Source organism: Leptodactylus fuscus, chromosome 1 (genome assembly GCF_031893055.1).
Source record: "Leptodactylus fuscus isolate aLepFus1 chromosome 1, aLepFus1.hap2, whole genome shotgun sequence".
Classification (NCBI taxonomy): Eukaryota; Metazoa; Chordata; class Amphibia; order Anura; family Leptodactylidae; genus Leptodactylus; species Leptodactylus fuscus.
Genome location: NC_134265.1, coordinates 359,783,027 through 359,804,031, shown reverse-complemented (window position 1 = coordinate 359,804,031; position 21,005 = coordinate 359,783,027). Strand labels below are relative to the sequence as shown.

General features: G+C 47.4%; 1 protein-coding gene across 3 annotated transcripts in view; it reads right to left on the bottom strand.

Annotated features, from left to right (window-relative positions):
• EXOC6B (exocyst complex component 6B) overlaps positions 1-21,005 on the bottom strand; it is a 161,585-nt gene that overhangs the window by 111,045 nt on the left and 29,535 nt on the right. For all 3 annotated transcript variants that reach the window (XM_075261823.1, XM_075261825.1, XM_075261828.1), the window contains exons 2-3: positions 5,929-6,094; positions 5,386-5,433 (exon numbers count right to left, since the gene is read on the bottom strand). In XM_075261823.1, coding sequence (XP_075117924.1) covers positions 5,386-5,433; positions 5,929-6,094 — 214 coding nt within the window. The remainder of the gene's footprint in view (positions 1-5,385; positions 5,434-5,928; positions 6,095-21,005) is intronic.

Sequence of the window (21,005 nt, the reverse complement as noted above, 5' to 3'; positions counted from 1 at the left end):
CAGCTTCCTCCCGTCATTCTCTGATACCACCAATCACTGCTCAGCTTCCTCCCCTCATTCTCTGATACTACCAATCACTGCTCAGCTTCCTCCCGTCATTCTCTGATACCACCAATCACTGCTCAGCTTCCTCCCGTCATTCTCTCTGATACCACCAATCACTGCTCAGCTTCCTCCCCTCATTCTCTGATACCACCAATCACTGCTCAGCTTCCTCCCATCATTCTCTGATACCACCAATCACTGCTCAGCTTCCTCCCGTCATTCTCTCTGATACCACCAATCACTGCTCAGCTTCCTCCCCTCATTCTCTGATACCACCAATCACTGCTCAGCTTCCTCCCGTCATTCTCTCTGATACTACCAATCACTGCTCAGCTTCCTCCCGTCATTCTCTCTGATACTACCAATCACTGCTCAGCTTCCTCCCCTCATTCTCTGATACCACCAATCACTGCTCAGCTTCCTCCCGTCATTCCCTGACACCAATCACTGCTCAGCTTCCTCCCGTCATTCTCTGATACTACCAATCACTGCTCAGCTTCCTCCCGTCATTCTCTGATACCACCAATCACTGCTCAGCTTCCTCCCGTCATTCTCTGATACTACCAATCACTGCTCAGCTTCCTCCCATCATTCTCTGATACCACCAATCACTGCTCAGCTTCCTCCCGTCATTCTCTCTGATACCACCAATCACTGCTCAGCTTCCTCCCCTCATTCTCTGATACCACCAATCACTACTCAGCTTCCTCCCGTCATTCTCTCTGATACTACCAATCACTGCTCAGCTTCCTCCCGTCATTCTCTCTGATACTACCAATCACTGCTCAGCTTCCTCCCCTCATTCTCTGATACCACCAATCACTGCTCAGCTTCCTCCCGTCATTCCCTGACACCACCAATCACTGCTCAGCTTCCTCCCGTCATTCTCTGATACTACCAATCACTGCTCAGCTTCCTCCCGTCATACTCTGATACCACCAATCACTGCTCAGCTTCCTCCCGTCATACTCTGATACCACCAATCACTGCTCAGCTTCCTCCCGTCATTCTCTGATATCACCAATCACTGCTCAGCTTCCTCCCGTCATTCTCTGACACCACCAATCACTGCTCAGCTTCCTCCTGTCATTCTCTGATACTACCAATCACTGCTCAGCTTCCTCCCCTCATTCTCTGATACCACCAATCACTGCTCAGCTTCCTCCCGTCATTCTCTCTGATACCACCAATCACTGCTCAGCTTCCTCCAGTCATTCTGATACCACCAATCACTGCTCAGCTTCCTCCCGTCATTCTCTGATACCACCAATCACTGCTCAGCTTCTTCCCGTCATTCTCTGATACCACCAATCACTGCTCAGCTTCCTCCCGTCATTCTCTGATACCACCAATCACTGCTCAGCTTCCTCCCATCATACTCTGATACCACCAATCACTGCTCAGCTTCCTCCCGTCATTCTCTGATACCACCAATCACTGCTAAGCTTCCTCCCGTCATTATCTGATACCACCAATCACTGCTCAGCTTCCTCCTCACCAATCACTGCTCAGCTTCCTCCCGTCATTATCTGATACCACCAATCACTGCTCAGCTTCCTCCCCTCATTCTCTGATACCACCAATCACTGCTCAGCTTCCTCCCGTCATTCTCTGATACCACCAATCACTGCTCAGCTTCCTCCCGTCATTCTCTGATACCACCAATCACTGCTCAGCTTCCTCCCGTCATTCTCTGATACCACCAATCACTGCTCAGCTTCCTCCCCTCATTCTCTGATACTACCAATCACTGCTCAGCTTCCTCCCATCATTCTCTGATACCACCAATCACTGCTCAGCTTCCTCCCGTCATTCTCTCTGATACCACCAATCACTGCTCAGCTTCCTCCCCTCATTCTCTGATACCACCAATCACTGCTCAGCTTCCTCCCGTCATTCTCTCTGATACTACCAATCACTGCTCAGCTTCCTCCCGTCATTCTCTCTGATACTACCAATCACTGCTCAGCTTCCTCCCCTCATTCTCAGATACCACCAATCACTGCTCAGCTTCCTCCCGTCATTCTCTGACACCACCAATCACTGCTCAGCTTCCTCCCGTCATTCTCTGATACTACCAATCACTGCTCAGCTTCCTCCCGTCATTCTCTGATATCACCAATCACTGCTCAGCTTCCTCCCGTCATTCTCTGATACCACCAATCACTGCTCAGCTTCCTCCCGTCATTCTCTGATACTACCAATCACTGCTCAGCTTCCTCCCCTCATTCTCTGATACCACCAATCACTGCTCAGCTTCCTCCCGTCATTCTCTCTGATACTACCAATCACTGCTCAGCTTCCTCCCGTCATTCTCTGATATCACCAATCACTGCTCAGCTTCCTCCCGTCATTCTCTCTGATACCACCAATCACTGCTCAGCTTCCTCCCGTCATTCTCTGATACCACCAATCACTGCTGAGCTTCCTCCCGTCATTCTCTGATACCACCAATCACTGCTCAGCTTCCTCCCATCATTCTCTGACACCACCAATCACTGCTCAGCTTCCTCCTCACCAATCACTGCTCAGCTTCCTCCCATCATTCTCTCTGATACCACCAATCACTGCTCAGCTTCTTCCCGTCATTCTCTGATACCACCAATCACTGCTCAGCTTCCTCCCGTCATTCTCTGATACCACCAATCACTGCTCAGCTTCTTCCCGTCATTCTCTGATACCACCAATCACTGCTCAGCTTCCTCCCGTCATTCTCTGATACCACCAATCACTGCTCAGCTTCCTCCCATCATACTCTGATACCACCAATCACTGCTCAGCTTCCTCCCGTCATTCTCTCTGATACCACCAATCACTGCTCAGCTTCCTCCCGTCATTCTCTCTGATACCACCAATCACTGCTCAGCTTCCTCCAGTCATTCTGATACCACCAATCACTGCTCAGCTTCCTCCCGTCATTCTCTCTGATACCACCAATCACTGCTCAGCTTCTTCCCGTCATTCTCTGATACCACCAATCACTGCTCAGCTTCCTCCCGTCATTCTCTGATACCACCAATCACTGCTCAGCTTCTTCCCGTCATTCTCTGATACCACCAATCACTGCTCAGCTTCCTCCCGTCATTCCCTGATACCACCAATCACTGCTCAGCTTCCTCCCGTCATTCTCTCTGATACCACCAATCACTGCTCAGCTTCCTCCAGTAATTCTGATACCACCAATCACTGCTCAGCTTCCTCCCGTCATTCTCTGATACCACCAATCACTGCTAAGCTTCCTCCCGTCATTATCTGATACCACCAATCACTGCTCAGCTTCCTCCCGTCATTATCTGATACCACCAATCACTGCTCAGCTTCCTCCCGTCATTCTCTGATACCACCAATCACTGCTCAGCTTCCTCCCGTCATTCTCTGATACCACCAATCACTGCTCAGCTTCCTCCCCTCATTCTCTGATACTACCAATCACTGCTCAGCTTCCTCCCGTCATTCTCTGATACCACCAATCACTGCTCAGCTTCCTCCCGTCATTCTCTCTGATACCACCAATCACTGCTCAGCTTCCTCCCCTCATTCTCTGATACCACCAATCACTGCTCAGCTTCCTCCCATCATTCTCTGATACCACCAATCACTGCTTAGCTTCCTCCCGTCATTCTCTCTGATACCACCAATCACTGCTCAGCTTCCTCCCCTCATTCTCTGATACCACCAATCACTGCTCAGCTTCCTCCCGTCATTCTCTCTGATACTACCAATCACTGCTCAGCTTCCTCCCGTCATTCTCTCTGATACTACCAATCACTGCTCAGCTTCCTCCCCTCATTCTCTGATACCACCAATCACTGCTCAGCTTCCTCCCGTCATTCCCTGACACCACCAATCACTGCTCAGCTTCCTCCCGTCATTCTCTGATACTACCAATCACTGCTCAGCTTCCTCCCGTCATTCTCTGATACCACCAATCACTGCTCAGCTTCCTCCCGTCATTCTCTGATACTACCAATCACTGCTCAGCTTCCTCCCATCATTCTCTGATACCACCAATCACTGCTCAGCTTCCTCCCGTCATTCTCTCTGATACCACCAATCACTGCTCAGCTTCCTCCCGTCATTCTCTCTGATACTACCAATCACTGCTCAGCTTCCTCCCCTCATTCTCTGATACCACCAATCACTGCTCAGCTTCCTCCCGTCATTCCCTGACACCACCAATCACTGCTCAGCTTCCTCCCGTCATTCTCTGATACTACCAATCACTGCTCAGCTTCCTCCCGTCATACTCTGATACCACCAATCACTGCTCAGCTTCCTCCCGTCATTCTCTGATATCACCAATCACTGCTCAGCTTCCTCCCGTCATTCTCTGACACCATTCTCTGATATCACCAATCACTGCTCAGCTTCCTCCCGTCATTCTCTGACACCACCAATCACTGCTCAGCTTCCTCCCGTCATTCTCTGATACTACCAATCACTGCTCAGCTTCCTCCCCTCATTCTCTGATACCACCAATCACTGCTCAGCTTCCTCCCGTCATTCTCTCTGATACCACCAATCACTGCTCAGCTTCCTCCCGTCATTCTCTGATATCACCAATCACTGCTCAGCTTCCTCCCGTCATTCTCTGATATCACCAATCACTGCTCAGCTTCCTCCCGTCATTCTCTCTGATACCACCAATCACTGCTCAGCTTCCTCCCGTCATTCTCTCTGATACCACCAATCACTGCTCAGCTTCCTCCCGTCATTCTCTCTGATACCACCAATCACTGCTCAGCTTCCTCCCGTCATTCTCTGATATCACCAATCACTGCTCAGCTTCCTCCCGTCATTCTCTGATATCACCAATCACTGCTCAGCTTCCTCCCGTCATTCTCTGATATCACCAATCACTGCTCAGCTTCCTCCCGTCATTCTCTCTGATACCACCAATCACTGCTCAGCTTCCTCCCGTCATTCTCTCTGATACCACCAATCACTGCTCAGCTTCCTCCCGTCATTCTCTCTGATACCACCAATCACTGCTCAGCTTCCTCCCGTCATTCTCTCTGATACCACCAATCACTGCTCAGCTTCCTCCCGTCATTCTCTCTGATACCACCAATCACTGCTCAGCTTCCTCCCCTCATTCTCTGATACCACCAATCACTGCTCAGCTTCCTCCCGTCATTCCCTGACACCACCAATCACTGCTCAGCTTCCTCCCGTCATTCTCTGATACCACCAATCACTGCTCAGCTTCCTCCCGTCATTCTCTGATACCACCAATCACTGCTCAGCTTCCTCCCGTCATTCTCTCTGATACCACCAATCACTGCTCAGCTTCCTCCCCACCAATCATTGCTCGTGTCTTAGTGCCACGTGAGGACTTACCTCTGCCCCATCCAGCTGCAGCCTCCGGTTCGTGTCCATCACCTGGTTCTGTAACCACATGAGCACATTATGTATGATGGTTGTCTGACTTCTATGTAATAACACACACGGAATACTAATACTACAAAGACAAACCCCAAGTGTGGTCATGTGACTGGGCCAGTAGTCACCATGTCTGGACACACGGCTACATGTGCCCCTGGTCTATCTCACCCCACTCCCACTGTCTTCACTCTGTATATTGCACCTGGTCTTCCACCATGTCCTCCTCTCTGGAGACAGACTGCAGGTCACATGACATGCGTCTACTGTACAGAAGTCTATGGAGAGGGGAGCGGTGCACAGAAAGTGCAGGAGATAAAAGAGGACACAATGCTGGAGCTAAACAAGAGCTTTCAATCAAAACCAAAGCACTTTACCAGCTCAGTACAGTACTCGAGATTTAGGCTTGGCTTACTGATAGTGCCGCTTAGTTGGAATCTTGTTGATCATGTGACCCATCCCAGGACCCTACGGACTCACATACCCCCCCGGGGGTCTCACCTTCAGTTTCTCCGCTTCCCCCCGCACTTTCAGCAGCTCAGTGATAGAGTCCACAAACCCCTGATAGTGAAAGTTACACATCTTCTCAATCTCCCGGTCGTGATTGCGGATGCGCGCCTCCAGCTTGTCCATAAAGTGGCTGTGCTCCTCGCCATCGTACACGGACCTGTAAGAGGAGGAGAAGGAGAAGAGTCACTACTGAGCCCCGCACCATCTCACACCTTCTACTCCAGTCACACCCAGAGCAGCCTTTACAATGAGGCCTAGTTGGCTTTCAAAACAGAAACGCGTGCTGCACGGCTCAGGCTGCGTTCACATCTGCGCGGTGTCCGGCCATTCTGATCACATGACTTTTCCTCCACCAATGGTAAATCCAGAAACATGGGGTACGTCATGTGTGATGTCTAATGGTACGGGGGGTAAATCCAGAAATATGGGGTACGTCATGTGTGATGTCTAATGGTACGGGGGGGTAAATCCAGAAATATGGGGTACGTCATGTGTGATGTCTAATGGTACGGGGGGTAAATCCAGAAATATGGGGTACGTCATGTGTGATGTCTAATGGTACAGGGGGTAAATCCAGAAATATGGGGTACGTCACGTGTGATGTCTAATGGTACAGGGGGTAAATCCAGAAATATGGGGTACGTCATGTGTGATGTCTAATGATACAGGGGGTAAATCCAGAAATATGGGGTACGTCATGTGTGATGTCTAATAGTACGGGGGGTAAATCCAGAAATATGGGGTACGTCATGTGTGATGTCTAATGGTACAGGGGGTAAATCCAGAAATATGGGGTACGTCATGTGTGATGTCTAATGGTGCAGGGGTAAATCCAGAAATATGGGGTACGTCATGTGTGATGTCTAATGGTACAGGGGGTAAATCCATAAATATGGGGTGCGTCATGTGTGATGTCTAATGGTGCAGGGGTAAATCCAGAAATATGGGGTACGTCATGTGTGATGTCTAATGGTACAGGGGGTAAATCCATAAATATGGGGTGCGTCATGTGTGATGTCTAATGGTGCAGGGGTAAATCCAGAAATATGGGGTACGTCATGTGCGATGTCTAATGGTACGGGGGGTAAATCCAGAAATATGGGGTACATCATGTGTGATGTCTAATGGTACAGGGGGTAAATCCAGAAATATGGGGTACATCATGTGTGATGTCTAATGGTACGGGGGGTAAATCCAGAAATATGGGGTACATCATGTGTGATGTCTAATGGTACAGGGGGTAAATCCAGAAATATGGGGTACATCATGTGTGATGTCTAATGGTACAGGGGGTAAATCCAGAAATATGGGGTACATCATGTGTGATGTCTAATGGTACAGGGGGTAAATCCAGAAATATGGGGTACGTCATGTGTGATGTCTAATGGTGCAGGGGGGTAAATCCAGAAATAAGGGGTACGTCATGTGTGATGTCTAATGGTACAGGGGGTAAATCCAGAAATATGGGGTACATCATGTGTGATGTCTAATGGTGCAGGGGGTAAATCCAGAAATATGGGGTACCTCATGTGTGATGTCTAATGGTACAGGGGGTAAATCCAGAAATATGGGGTACGTCATGTGTGATGTCTAATAGTACAGGGGGTAAATCCAGAAATATGGGGTACGTCATGTGTGATGTCTAATGGTACGGGGGGTAAATCCAGAAATATGGGGTACGTCATGTGTGATGTCTAATGGTGCAGGGGTAAATCCAGAAATATGGGGTACGTCATGTGTGATGTCTAATGGTACAGGGGGTAAATCCAGAAATATGGGGTACCTCATGTGTGATGTCTAATGGTGCAGGGGTAAATCCAGAAATATGGGGTACGTCATGTGTGATGTCTAATGGTGCAGGGGTAAATCCAGAAATATGGGGTACGTCATGTGTGATGTCTAATGGTGCAGAGGGTAAATCCAGAAATATGGGGTACGTCATGTGTGATGTCTAATGGTGCAGGGGGGTAAATCCAGAAATATGGGGTACGTCATGTGTGATGTCTAATGGTGCAGGGGGGTAAATCCAGAAATATGGGGTACGTCATGTGTGATGTCTAATGGTGCAGGGTATCCTGTGGTATTGGAGAGAAATGCTTTTTTCTCCACTTATCACGCTCCTTTTCTGCTCCCCTCTGATAATTAGTACATCATGTGTCTCAAGACGGACTGCAGGTCACATAATTAAGATTAAATGTCTATAGAAGTCTATGGAGAGGGGAGGTGAAAGCAGGAGGTAAGAGAAGGCAGACAGGCAGAGTCTGATGCTGGAGCTATATAGGAGCTTTGTAGCCCAACCACAGCACTTTACTCACATTAGTATCTCCAGTAATTCTCTCTATATGTCCTGCGGCTGTTTCTCTAGAGCACATCATCCTCTACTTACTGTGTGCAGTGTTTGGAGGTTGGTCTACACCCACCAGATATAGCCGGCAAAAAAACAGGTCGTAAAATGGCCAGATCTAGTCTTACTCCACATGTACACACATCCTGATACTACAGCTACGTATACGTAACGTATGGATGATACAGTGCCTGCTGCTGTTACTATATTCACATATGGCGCCACCTGGTGTACAGGATGTATAGTAATGTGCATGTCCACCTGGTGGACACCCATGCTCAGTCATAACCCCCGCAGCCAGATGTCTACAGAGCGATCAGCTGTTCCTTGTAGGAACCTCAGCAGCAGGTGACGCTATCAGCTGCCAGAAGGGGAAGGAGACTGATACTGTTCGAATCCCACCAATCCTTACCGAGGTCCCTGCTGATGTCAGGGAATAGGGCTTCTCACAGCTGAGACTTTGCTCCAGGATTATACATGTCTCTCCTGCACTGACACACAGTAACAGAATGCCAGGGCCGCAGTGATCTAGTACATTAGAAGATGGTGGACCTTACTGATAAGTCACCTGACCAGCCGCCATGAGTATAGTCCTACTGTATGACCACCATCAATAGGTGGTCAGGAGCTGACTAGTCCGGGACGTCCTCCACATCAGCACTACAACTCCCAGCATGCACAGCACACAGTAGTGACACTAGATGGGGAGGACTACACAGGTGACAATATGGAGGAGGACGGATTATGTACAGGCCGGTTATAAGCCCCGGAGCGGTGACAAGTATGAGGAATGCAGAGTACAATCCCAGTACACGGCCATGACATGAGAAGTAAGCGCACGATCCTGTACTGAATTACACCGCATTAAGTGTTGTGCAACTCACACCACATGGGAACACCGTGTAATCCAGAACCCATCAAAAGGGCAAGTCACACAGTGTTATATACCGGTCATACACCACATGTCTACTACATACCGATCATACACCATACATCTACTACATACCAGTCATACACCACATGTCTACTACATACCAGTCATACACCACATGCCTACTACATACTGCTCATACACCACATGTCTACTACATACCGATCATACACCATACATCTACTACATACCAGTCATACACCACATGTCTACTACATACCAGTCATACACCACATGCCTACTACATACTGCTCATACACCACATGTCTACTACATACACCACGTCTACTACATACAGGTCATACAGCACATGTCTACTACATACCGATCATACACCACATGTCTACTACATACCAGTCATACACCACATGCCTACTACATACTGCTCATACACCACATGTCTACTACATACACCACGTCTACTACATACAGGTCATACAGCACATGTCTACTACATACCGATCATACACCACATGCCTACTACATACCAGTCATGCACCATATGTCTACTACATACCGCTCATACACCACACGTCTACTACATACCAGTCATACACCATGTCTACTACATACCGCTCATACACCACACATCTACTACATACTGCTCATACACCATATCTACTACATACCAGTCATACACCACATGTCTACTACATACCAGTCATACACCACACGACTACTACATACCAGTCATACACCACACGTCTACTACATACCGCTCATACACCACATACCAGTCATGCACCATATGTCTACTACATACCGCTCATACACCACACATCTACTACATACTGCTCATACACCATGTCTACCACATACCAGTCATACACCACATGTCTACTACATACCAGTCATACACCACACGACTACTACATACCAGTCATACACCACACGTCTACTACATACCAGTCATACACCACACGTCTACTACATACCGGTCATACACCATATGTCTACTACATACTGCTCATACACCACGTCTACTACATACCAGTCATACACCACATGTCTACTACATACTGCTCATACACCACATGTCTACTACATACCGGTCATACACCACATGCCTACTACATACCGGTCATACACCATATGTCTACTACATACCGCTCATACACCACATGTCTACTACATACCGCTCATACACCACACGTCTACTACATACCAGTCATACACCACACGTCTACTACATACCAGTCATACACCACATGCCTACTACATACCGCTCATACACCACATACCAGTCATGCACCATATGTCTACTACATACCAGTCATACACCACATGCCTACTACATACCAGTCATACACCACACGTCTACTACATACCAGTCATACACCACATGTCTACTACATACTGCTCATACACCACATGTCTACTACATACCAGTCATACACCACATGCCTACTACATACCAGTCATACACCACACGTCTACTACATACCAGTCATACACCACACGTCTACTACATACCAGTCATACACCACACGTCTACTACATACCAGTCATACACCACACGTCTACTACATACCAGTCATACACCACACGTCTACTACATACCAGTCATACACCACATGCCTACTACATACCAGTCATACACCACACGACTACTACATACCAGTCATACACCACACGTCTACTACATACCAGTCATACACCACACGTCTACTACATACCAGTCATACACCACATGTCTACTACATACACCACATGTCTACTACATACCGGTCATACACCACATGCCTACTACATACCGGTCATACACCACATGTCTACTACATACCAGTCATACACCACATGTCTACTACATACCAGTCATACACCACGTCTACTACATAACAGTCATACAGCACATGTCTACTACATACCGCTCATACACCACATGTCTATTACATACCAGTCATACACCACATGTCTACTACATACTGCTCATACACCACGTCTACTACATACCAGTCATACACCACATGTCTACTACATACCGCTCATACACCACACATCTACTACATACCAGTCATACACCACATGTCTACTACATACCGCTCATACACCACATGTCTCAGCAGAGAGCGTGTCTACTATATACCAGTCATACATCACACGTCAGTAACAGGTGTAATATCAATAGGGGGATGAAGGAGGTCACTGACAGGTTTCATGCATGTAGCAAACATACATGTAATGAATTTGTACAGACACATAAGAGGCCCCCCAGATCCTATATCTACAGCTATTATATATGGCAAAGCTCCGAGAGAAAAATCTCTCCATAATATACCGAGGTAGGATTTTATCTTCTCCACCATTGGCAGTTGTGTTGGCCGTCAGTCCGGCCACATCGTCCATGTAGAAACATGGCTGCACCAAACACACCATAACACTGGTTACATACAAATACAGTGCAGGTGCATGTCTGTGCCCCAAATACAGTCGCAGGTCGTGATCATGTACAGGTGCAACTAAAACATTCTCCTACTGATCTCAGATCTGCACCAAACCACGGGAAGACCAAACCAAGCCACGGGTCATGGCAGAGAAAGACTGGTGACCTATTTCTCATGGCACGCTCATCCAAAACCCCGACCTTCACAGGCCAACCATGGAGGAGTCACCAGCTGTAGGCTCACCGGGAGCCTGCGGTGTGACCTTTCTTGGCCTCCACAAGGTTCTCATTGTACCAAGAAACAAAACAAAGCCATAAAAAGTGAGAAATAAACAGGAAGAGGTTCTGGGCTGCCGCGATGCGCCATTCTCCAATTGTAAAACCCCCGTCATGGAAATGTTTAGTGTTTGATCAAAACAAAATGTGGATCCAGTGACCGGGGTAAAAAGGTTCTGGCTCCACGTGCCAAACCACCAACGCTATTAGGACCCCCGTGAAAAAAAAAGGGAAGACAAAAAAAAACTATTTAGCAGGAGAACAAAATCCAAGACATTAAATAAAATAAATCAAGTGGAACAGAACAAGGCTTGGTGGTAATGAAACAAAGGGCGCGCGGAGCCGTGGTTCCAATTATAGAAGATGGTGGTTTCAATTACAATGAGAAAGCGGGAGGGAGAGGACGCCAATAACGGGGAACAACTTCTGGAAGCCTTAGCGGGGTTTCTGATGACTTGAAGCATCTTCCTCTTCTTTCCAGACATAACAACTTGAATCCTGTTTATTCCCCGAGATAAAAATAAACAGCGGCAGATGAAAGGGCAAAACCGATGGCTGAGTACAGGGCATTACCAGTCCGGGCAGGTCTCCTGTATGTTTCGTCGTGAGAGAACGTCCACCATTCATGATTATGAAGTCTACACAGCCAATCTTCCAACGTCTGGACCTTTGACGTAATATGGCTAAGGTCTACGTGCCTCAAGTGTCAGCAAGTGGCCAAAGAACATCCACCACTTCTCGAGGCACTGGTAGTTTGGTGAACGAACAAGTCGCAAGTCATAGTCATGACCACTTGCATGGTCAGTTGTTGGATAAGACTTTGCCAGCGTAACGAAGCATCACAATCTTCGTGTCATTGGATAGTCCAAGCCTAAACGCCAACATTTTGTGGTTCGATTTGCAAGGCTTGTCCAATTCAGGACTGTTGGGAATCTATCATCTGAAGCCTGGAGATGTTATATACTAGACCCGTAATAGGATGGTGTATACAAGTAGTGGTCAGAAGAGACTTTACAAGGCCCCGACTCCAGAAATGTCACTTTTGACAACCTCTCAGAAAAGTGATCTCCGGCCTCTTCACCCGAGACAGTCCAATATAGAGGATGTGCTAGGTTCGCACTAGTGTTCGTCTCTCCATCTTTAACGTCCACAAGGGAACCCGTAAGACGGAGAGTAGTTACTCGCAGACCCCGTAGGCCAGTGATTCCCAAAGTGGTCCAGGTGGATCCCCAGGGGTCACAGCCGCGACGCAAATTTCCATCGTTAAATTTAATCTTCACATTTTTTGAAGAGTTTTGGGAATATGGTAGGTATGGAATAATTTTCTCCGATGGTTTTAGATTCAGGTCTGTGGCAGATGTAAACCTAGCCTTACTGATAGGAGAACTAAACCCTTATAATGTAGCCAACCCTAGAACATACCCCCAAAGAAAATCAAAGTCTAACCTCCAAAATGTTATCAGACCCCAGAGAAGACCACTAAATTGTATCAGCCCAGACCCTTAAATTGCACCAGACCCTACGAATTCCATCAGATACCAGAACAGACCCCCTAACCCTCTCCTCATGTAACTCAAACCTAAACTCCATTTTATAGTTCGATTTACATGGCTGGACCATCAAATTGGGGACTGCTGGAAAGGTCAAAACTAATCCCCATTTTTCACCAAAAATGACAGTCACTTTTTGTCTTACAAGTCTACACAATTGGGAACCATGTCTCAGTGTTGCCACTAGACTGCATGTGGACTGACCAGAGGAGGTCCCGTGTGTCCCCCCAAAAATTCTATACATAAATATTAACAATGGAGCATCCAAGACTGCAGGGACTCCATGAAAACTTATGTCCATGGTAGAACAAGGTTAAGGCCGCCATGCACAATGTCAAGTGTTGGCCCTAAAGGTGTAAGACACAATATCATTGGACTTTGGGGCAGTGGAAATATGTTCTCCAACAATATCTCACTGGCGTTATGGACGAATTCGACCTCACAAACGCAGGACAAATTCCCTCAGCACCCAAAAATCTTGTGGTACACCTTCCCAAAATAAAAGGTCACAAAAGTTGTAGAATGCGGTGCCCCAACAAGCTCACAAAGCCCATGTCTCCATATACTCCTGTAGATGTTTGGAGTTCATCCAAGATGACTAACCCATGACCCGCCACCTATAGCAGTCCGTGCGCAAAAAGGTAATACAGGAGGTCTGTCTGCAAATCCCAGAACTAACAGGGCTCAGCCATTCCTCATCAAGTGCAATCAACCCTAATTACTAAACAACACAAACAGGAAGATGGAGGAAAATGTCTGATTATTGTCAGGAATTCACCAAGGACCCCATCAAAGCCGCGAGAAGAATGCCTACTAATGACCGTGTATACCCATCCATCGAGGACGCTCTGTATACAGAATGGGGGAAACAATCCAAAATTAAACAAGAGAAGGAACCTTCTATAATCAACCAAATGTCTCCAAAAATAAACCTAGGATGATGATGAGAGCCGACGTTAAAGAGGCTCCACCGCAAGAAAGAGAAGAACACAAATATCTGGACCTCCGAGAACGGTAACTAGGAAAGACCGGACTCTTCTTAGTACACATGTCTCGAGGAACTACAACCCTGGAAGAACGGTCATCTCCGATAACACCCTGAAGCCTGGAGATTTTATATATCGGACCCGTAATACGATGACGTATACAAGTAATGGTCAGAAGAGACGTTACAAGGCTCAGGGTCCGGAAATGCGAAAAATGATGAAGTAAATGTATAAACAAAACCATAAGTGAGCTCAGGCCTCTCCACCAAGGGGTGTGGGGGCATCCAATTTAGAAGATGATAGAAGATGATGTGCTTTACTGCACGTAGGTCAGAGATCAAGAAACCCCTAAAGTGTATCCAATCCCAGAACATACCCCTAAGGAAATGTAATCGAAGACCAACCCACAAAAATGTATCCGACCCATGAACAAACCCCTAAATTGTATCAGACCCATAAACACACCCCTAAATTGTATCCGACCCATGAACACACCCCTAAAGGGTATCATATCCATGAACACACCCCTAAAAATTGTATCAGATCCATGAACACAACCCTAAATTGTATCAGATTCATGAACACACCCCTAAATTGTATCCAACCCATGAACACACCCCTAAATTGTATCAGATCCATGAACACACCCCTAAATTGTATCAGATTCATGAACACACCCCTAAATTGTATCCAACCCATGAACACACCCCTAAATTGTATCAGATCCATAAACACACCCCTAAATTGTATCAGATCCATAAACACACCCCTAAATTGTATGAGACCCATGAACACACCCCTAAATTGCATCAGACCCATGAACACACCCCTAAATTGCATCAGACCCATGAACACACCCCTAAATTGTATCAGATCCATAAACACACCCCTAAAGTGTATCCGACCCATAAACACACCCCTAAATTGTATAAGACCCATGAACACACCCCTAAAGTATATCAGACTCCTACAATACACCTGTAACATCTCTGCCTGTTCGGGTCTCTGCACCGCCCTCTGCTCACGTGCTGCGGCACAGGAGGCGGGTGCAGTTTGGTTCATGGCTTAGGGTTTTTGGTCGCACTGTGTGAACACTGCTCTACTGCTGTGATTGTATTTGCACCACACCCGTCTTCTGCCCTTGTTTGTCTCTGCTCCTCTAATGGTTAATCTGGCCTTGCCCTGTGATTGACAACCACCTTCCTGTCAACTCCATTGGCGGGTTCTTCCTCCCTATTTAGACTTGGTTCCCATTCACACCAATGCTTGCTATTGCCTTGTGCATACCTGCTCTTTACTGTCCCTGTTTTACTTACACTATTATCCTTGACCTCTGGCTTTCCTCACTGACTATTATTTGGACTCCGATTTGGCACTGCATCACTCTACTGTTACTGACCCTTGGCTAGCTGACCTGTTGTTGTTTGTCTTGTCTGCGTTTTGTGTGTCACCTATACAGGAAGGAACCGTCTTCGTGGTTGCCGCCTATTACATAGGATAGGGCCTGGCAATAGGAAGGAAAAGTTGGGGGCTTAAGCTTAGGGCTCACTGTCTCTTGTGTCCCCTCCCAGAGTTCAAACAGTTACTGGGGAATTGCTGTCCAAGCAATTCCCTCACAACACCCCTAAATTGTCAGACTCTTACAGTTCAACCCACATACAATATAAATTGTATTTTTCTTAACCCAGAACAGACACCAAAATTGTACCAAACCCCTAGCCCTGACCCCAAATAATTATCAAACTTCTGAAGTGCATCAAACACCAGAACAGACCCCCTAACCAGACACCTTAAATAGTATCGGCCCACAATCCAAACCCCTAAAATTAATCAAAGACCAAACCCCTGAAAATAGAGGACTCAAGAGCGAGCCCCTAAAATGTATCATACCCCAGACTAGACCCCTAAATCGTATCAGACCCCAGACTGGACCCCTAAATCATATCCAACTGGACCCTTAAATCATATCAGACCACCAAACTGGAAGCCTAAATCATATAAGACCCCAGACTGGAGCCTGCACTCCTCTAATGCCTCCACATGGTCAGGGTCTGGACATTTGGTTTCCCCAGCCAACCCCTGAATATCCCCGCACTGCATCTTACCAAGGTAGGTTGTCCATACACTTTCATGGCTCAGATTTCCGAAAGATTCACCAGTGATCCAATGCGACTGCTTTCTGTAATGCACGCGAGTATGTGGTGTAGACTGTAACATGGCGGTCACCTGACCTATAGCCAATGAGATGTCTCCTTATATACGGACACGTGGGGAGCACTCATGTCTTCTTCCAGGGCTGTGGGCATGCTTTACAGACACCATTATTTATAGGGCTCGGCTCTGGTGTTGGCCTACATGATCCCTCATCCCATATTATGTTTGGACATTAGACCCCATGTATTAGGGAGAGGGTAAAGGTTGGGAAACAGGGAGGTGTCCATGTTGGTCTTCTAATCTACCCCCAAAGCCCCACCCCTGAGGTTCCCAAGCTGTAAGTTAATGAGTATGAATGGGGCTCTACCACTGGGACTCCCACCATTGTAATGTATATGTGATATAAAAGTGATGGCCGCCATCTGCCTTCCCGTGATGCCTGGGGGTCCACCGTTAGATCGAGCCAGGGCCTTGGGCACACAAGTCTATTCCATTAATCCCTCCATTATTAGAGAAGCATTTTTTAATTACGGCGGTGCAGTTAGGACGGGACCTCCGCCGCGCCGATCCAAGCCTTTCATTACAGCCCAATAAACATAAAATATTTCTCTGGACTTTCCAGGAGCGGGAACAAACATCCTTCATATCCTTTATGACAGCAGCCATACCATAAGTGTTCCCCTCACATGCCGGGGCTGTCACTCGTGAAAGGACTTCATTAGGAATGGAATGACTTTAATAACTTAACCATCGGACGCCCGGCAATGAGAACCAGGCGCTGCCGAGGGCTTCACAGGCACTCAAAGAATGGGAAATTCTGCAGGGAGCAAATACCACATTCCAGATTTAGGAAGCGCACACGGCGGGTACCTGGGACGCAACGGAGTCAGTGTGAGGCGGTATATGTGCAGGGGACAGGGCAAAAGAGGCAGGTTTGTCAGAGGCCTTCGGTGCATCAAATTAAGGGGGGGAAATGAGATTCAGAACAGACCTAAAGTAATCCCAATTTGATAAGGAATATCATGGAGGATGAAACTCATGGCAAACTGCACAGGAAAATCCAACCTGTCCATCTGGCAGAAACCAGGACTTCTTGCACCATAGTGACCTATAATGGTAGGAGGTCCTGCACCATAGTGACCTATAATGGTAGGAGGTCCTGCACCATAGTGACCTATAATGGTAGGAGGTCCTGCACCATAGTGACCTATAATGGTAGGAGTCCCTGCACCATAGTGACCTGTAATGGTAGGAGGTCCTGCACCATAGTGACTATAAATGGTAGGAGGTCCTGCACCATAGTGACCTATAATGGTAGGAGATCCTGCACAACAGTGACCTATAATAGTAGGAGTCCCTGCACCATACTGACCTATAATGGTAGGAGGTCCTGCACCATAGTGAACTATAATGGTAGGAGTCCCTGCACCATAGTGACCTATAATGGTAGGAGGTCCTGCACCATAGTGACCTATAATGGTAGGAGATCCTGCACAACAGTGACCTATAATGGTAGGAGTCCTTGCACCATAGTGACCTATAACGGTAGGAGGTCCTGCACCATAGTGACCTATAATGGTAGGAGGTCCTGCACCATAGTGACCTATAATGGTAGGAGGTCCTGCACCATAGTGACCTATAATGGTAGGAGGTCCTGCACCATAGTGACCTATAATGGTAGGAGGTCCTGCACCATAGTGACCTATAATGGTAGGAGGTCCTGCACCATAGTGACCTATAATGGTAGGAGGTCCTGCACCATACTGACCTATAATGGTAGGAGTCCCTGCACCATAGTGAGCTATAATGGTAGGAGTCCCTGCACCATAGTGACCTATAATGGTAGGAGGTCCTGCACCATAGTGACCTATAATGGTAGGAGGTCCTGCACCATAGTGACCTATAATGGTAGGAGGTCCTGCACCATAGTGACCTATAATGGTAGGAGGTCCTGCACCATAGTGACCTATAATGGTAGGAGTCCCTGCACCATAGTGACCTATAATGGTAGGAGGGTCAGCACCATAGTGACCTATAATGGTAGGAGTCCCTGCACCATAGTGACCTATAATGGTAGGAGTCCTTGCACCATAGTGACCTATAACGGTAGGAGGTCCTGCACCATAGTGACCTATAACGGTAGGAGGTCCTGCACCATAGTGACCTATAATGGTAGGAGGTCCTGCACCATAGTGACCTATAATGGTAGGAGGGTCAGCACCATAGTGACCTATAATGGTAGGAGTCCTTGCACCATAGTGACCTATAACGGTAGGAGGTCCTGCACCATAGTGACCTATAATGGTAGGAGGTCCTGCACCATAGTGACCTATAATGGTAGGAGGTCCTGCACCATAGTGACCTATAATGGTAGGAGTCCTTGCACCATAGTGACTTATAATGGTAGGAGGTCCTGCACCATAGTGACCTATAATGGTAGGAGGTCCTGCACCATAGTGACCTATAATGGTAGGAGGTCCTGCACCATAGTGACCTATAATGGTAGGAGGTCCTGCACCATAGTGACCTATAATGGTAGGAGGGTCAGCACCATAGTGACCTATAATGGTAGGAGTCCCTGCACCATAGTGACCTATAATGGTAGGAGGTCCTGCACCATAGTGAACTATAATGGTAGGAGATCCTGCACCATAGTGACCTATAATGGTAGGAGGTCCTGCACCATAGTGACCTATAATGGTAGGAGTCCCTGCACCATAGTGACCTATAATGGTAGGAGTCCCTGCACCATAGTGACCTATAATGGTAGGAGTCCCTGCACCATAGTGAGCTATAATGGTAGGAGTCCCTGCACCATAGTGACCTATAATGGTAGGAGTCCCTGCACCATAGTGACCTATAATGGTAGGAGTCCCTGCACCATAGTGACCTATAATGGTAGGAGTCCCTGCACCATAGTGACCTATAATGGTAGGAGTCCCTGCACCATAGTGACCTATAATGGAAGGAGGTCCTGCACCATAGTGACCTATAATGGTAGGAGTCCCTGCACCATAGTGACCTATAATGGTAGGAGTCCCTGCACCATAGTGACCTATAATGGTAGGAGTCCCTGCACCATAGTGACCTATAATGGTAGGAGGTCCTGCACCATAGTGACCTATAATGGTAGGAGTCCCTGCACCATAGTGAGCTATAATGGTAGGAGTCCCTGCACCATAGTGACCTATAATGGTAGGAGGTCCTGCACCATAGTGACCTATAATGGTAGGAGTCCCTGCACCATAGTGACCTATAATGGTAGGAGTCCCTGCACCATAGTGACCTATAATGGTAGGAGTCCCTGCACCATAGTGAGCTATAATGGTAGGAGGTCCTGCACCATAGTGACCTATAATGGTAGGAGTCCCTGCACCATAGTGACCTATAATGGTAGGAGTCCCTGCACCATAGTGACCTATAATGGAAGGAGGTCCTGCACCATAGTGACCTATAATGGTAGGAGTCCCTGCACCATAGTGAGCTATAATGGTAGGAGTCCCTGCACCATAGTGACCTATAATGGTAGGAGTCCCTGCACCATAGTGACCTATAATGGTAGGAGGTCCTGCACCATAGTGACCTATAATGGTAGGAGTCCCTGCACCATAGTGAGCTATAATGGTAGGAGTCCCTGCACCATAGTGACCTATAATGGTAGGAGGTCCTGCACCATAGTGACCTATAATGGTAGGAGTCCCTGCACCATAGTGACCTATAATGGTAGGAGGTCCTGCACCATAGTGAACTATAATGGTAGGAGATCCTGCACCATAGTGACCTATAATGGTAGGAGGTCCTGCACCATAGTGACCTATAATGGTAGGAGTCCCTGCACCATAGTGACCTATAATGGTAGGAGTCCCTGCACCATAGTGACCTATAATGGTAGGAGTCCCTGCACCATAGTGACCTATAATGGTAGGAGTCCCTGCACCATAGTGACCTATAATGGTAGGAGTCCCTGCACCATAGTGACCTATAATGGTAGGAGTCCCTGCACCATAGTGACCTATAATGGTAGGAGTCCCTGCACCATAGTGACCTATAATGGTAGGAGTCCCTGCACCATAGTGAGCTATAATGGTAGGAGTCCCTGCACCATAGTGACCTATAATGGTAGGAGTCCCTGCACCATAGTGAGCTATAATGGTAGGAGTCCCTGCACCATAGTGACCTATAATGGTAGGAGTCCCTGCACCATAGTGAGCTATAATGGTAGGAGTCCCTGCACCATAGTGAGCTATAATGGTAGGAGGTCCTGCACCATAGTGACCTATAATGGTAGGAGTCCCTGCACCATAGTGACCTATAATGGTAGGAGTCCCTGCACCATAGTGACCTATAATGGTAGGAGTCCCTGCACCATAGTGACCTATAATGGAAGGAGGTCCTGCACCATAGTGACCTATAATGGTAGGAGTCCCTGCACCATAGTGACCTA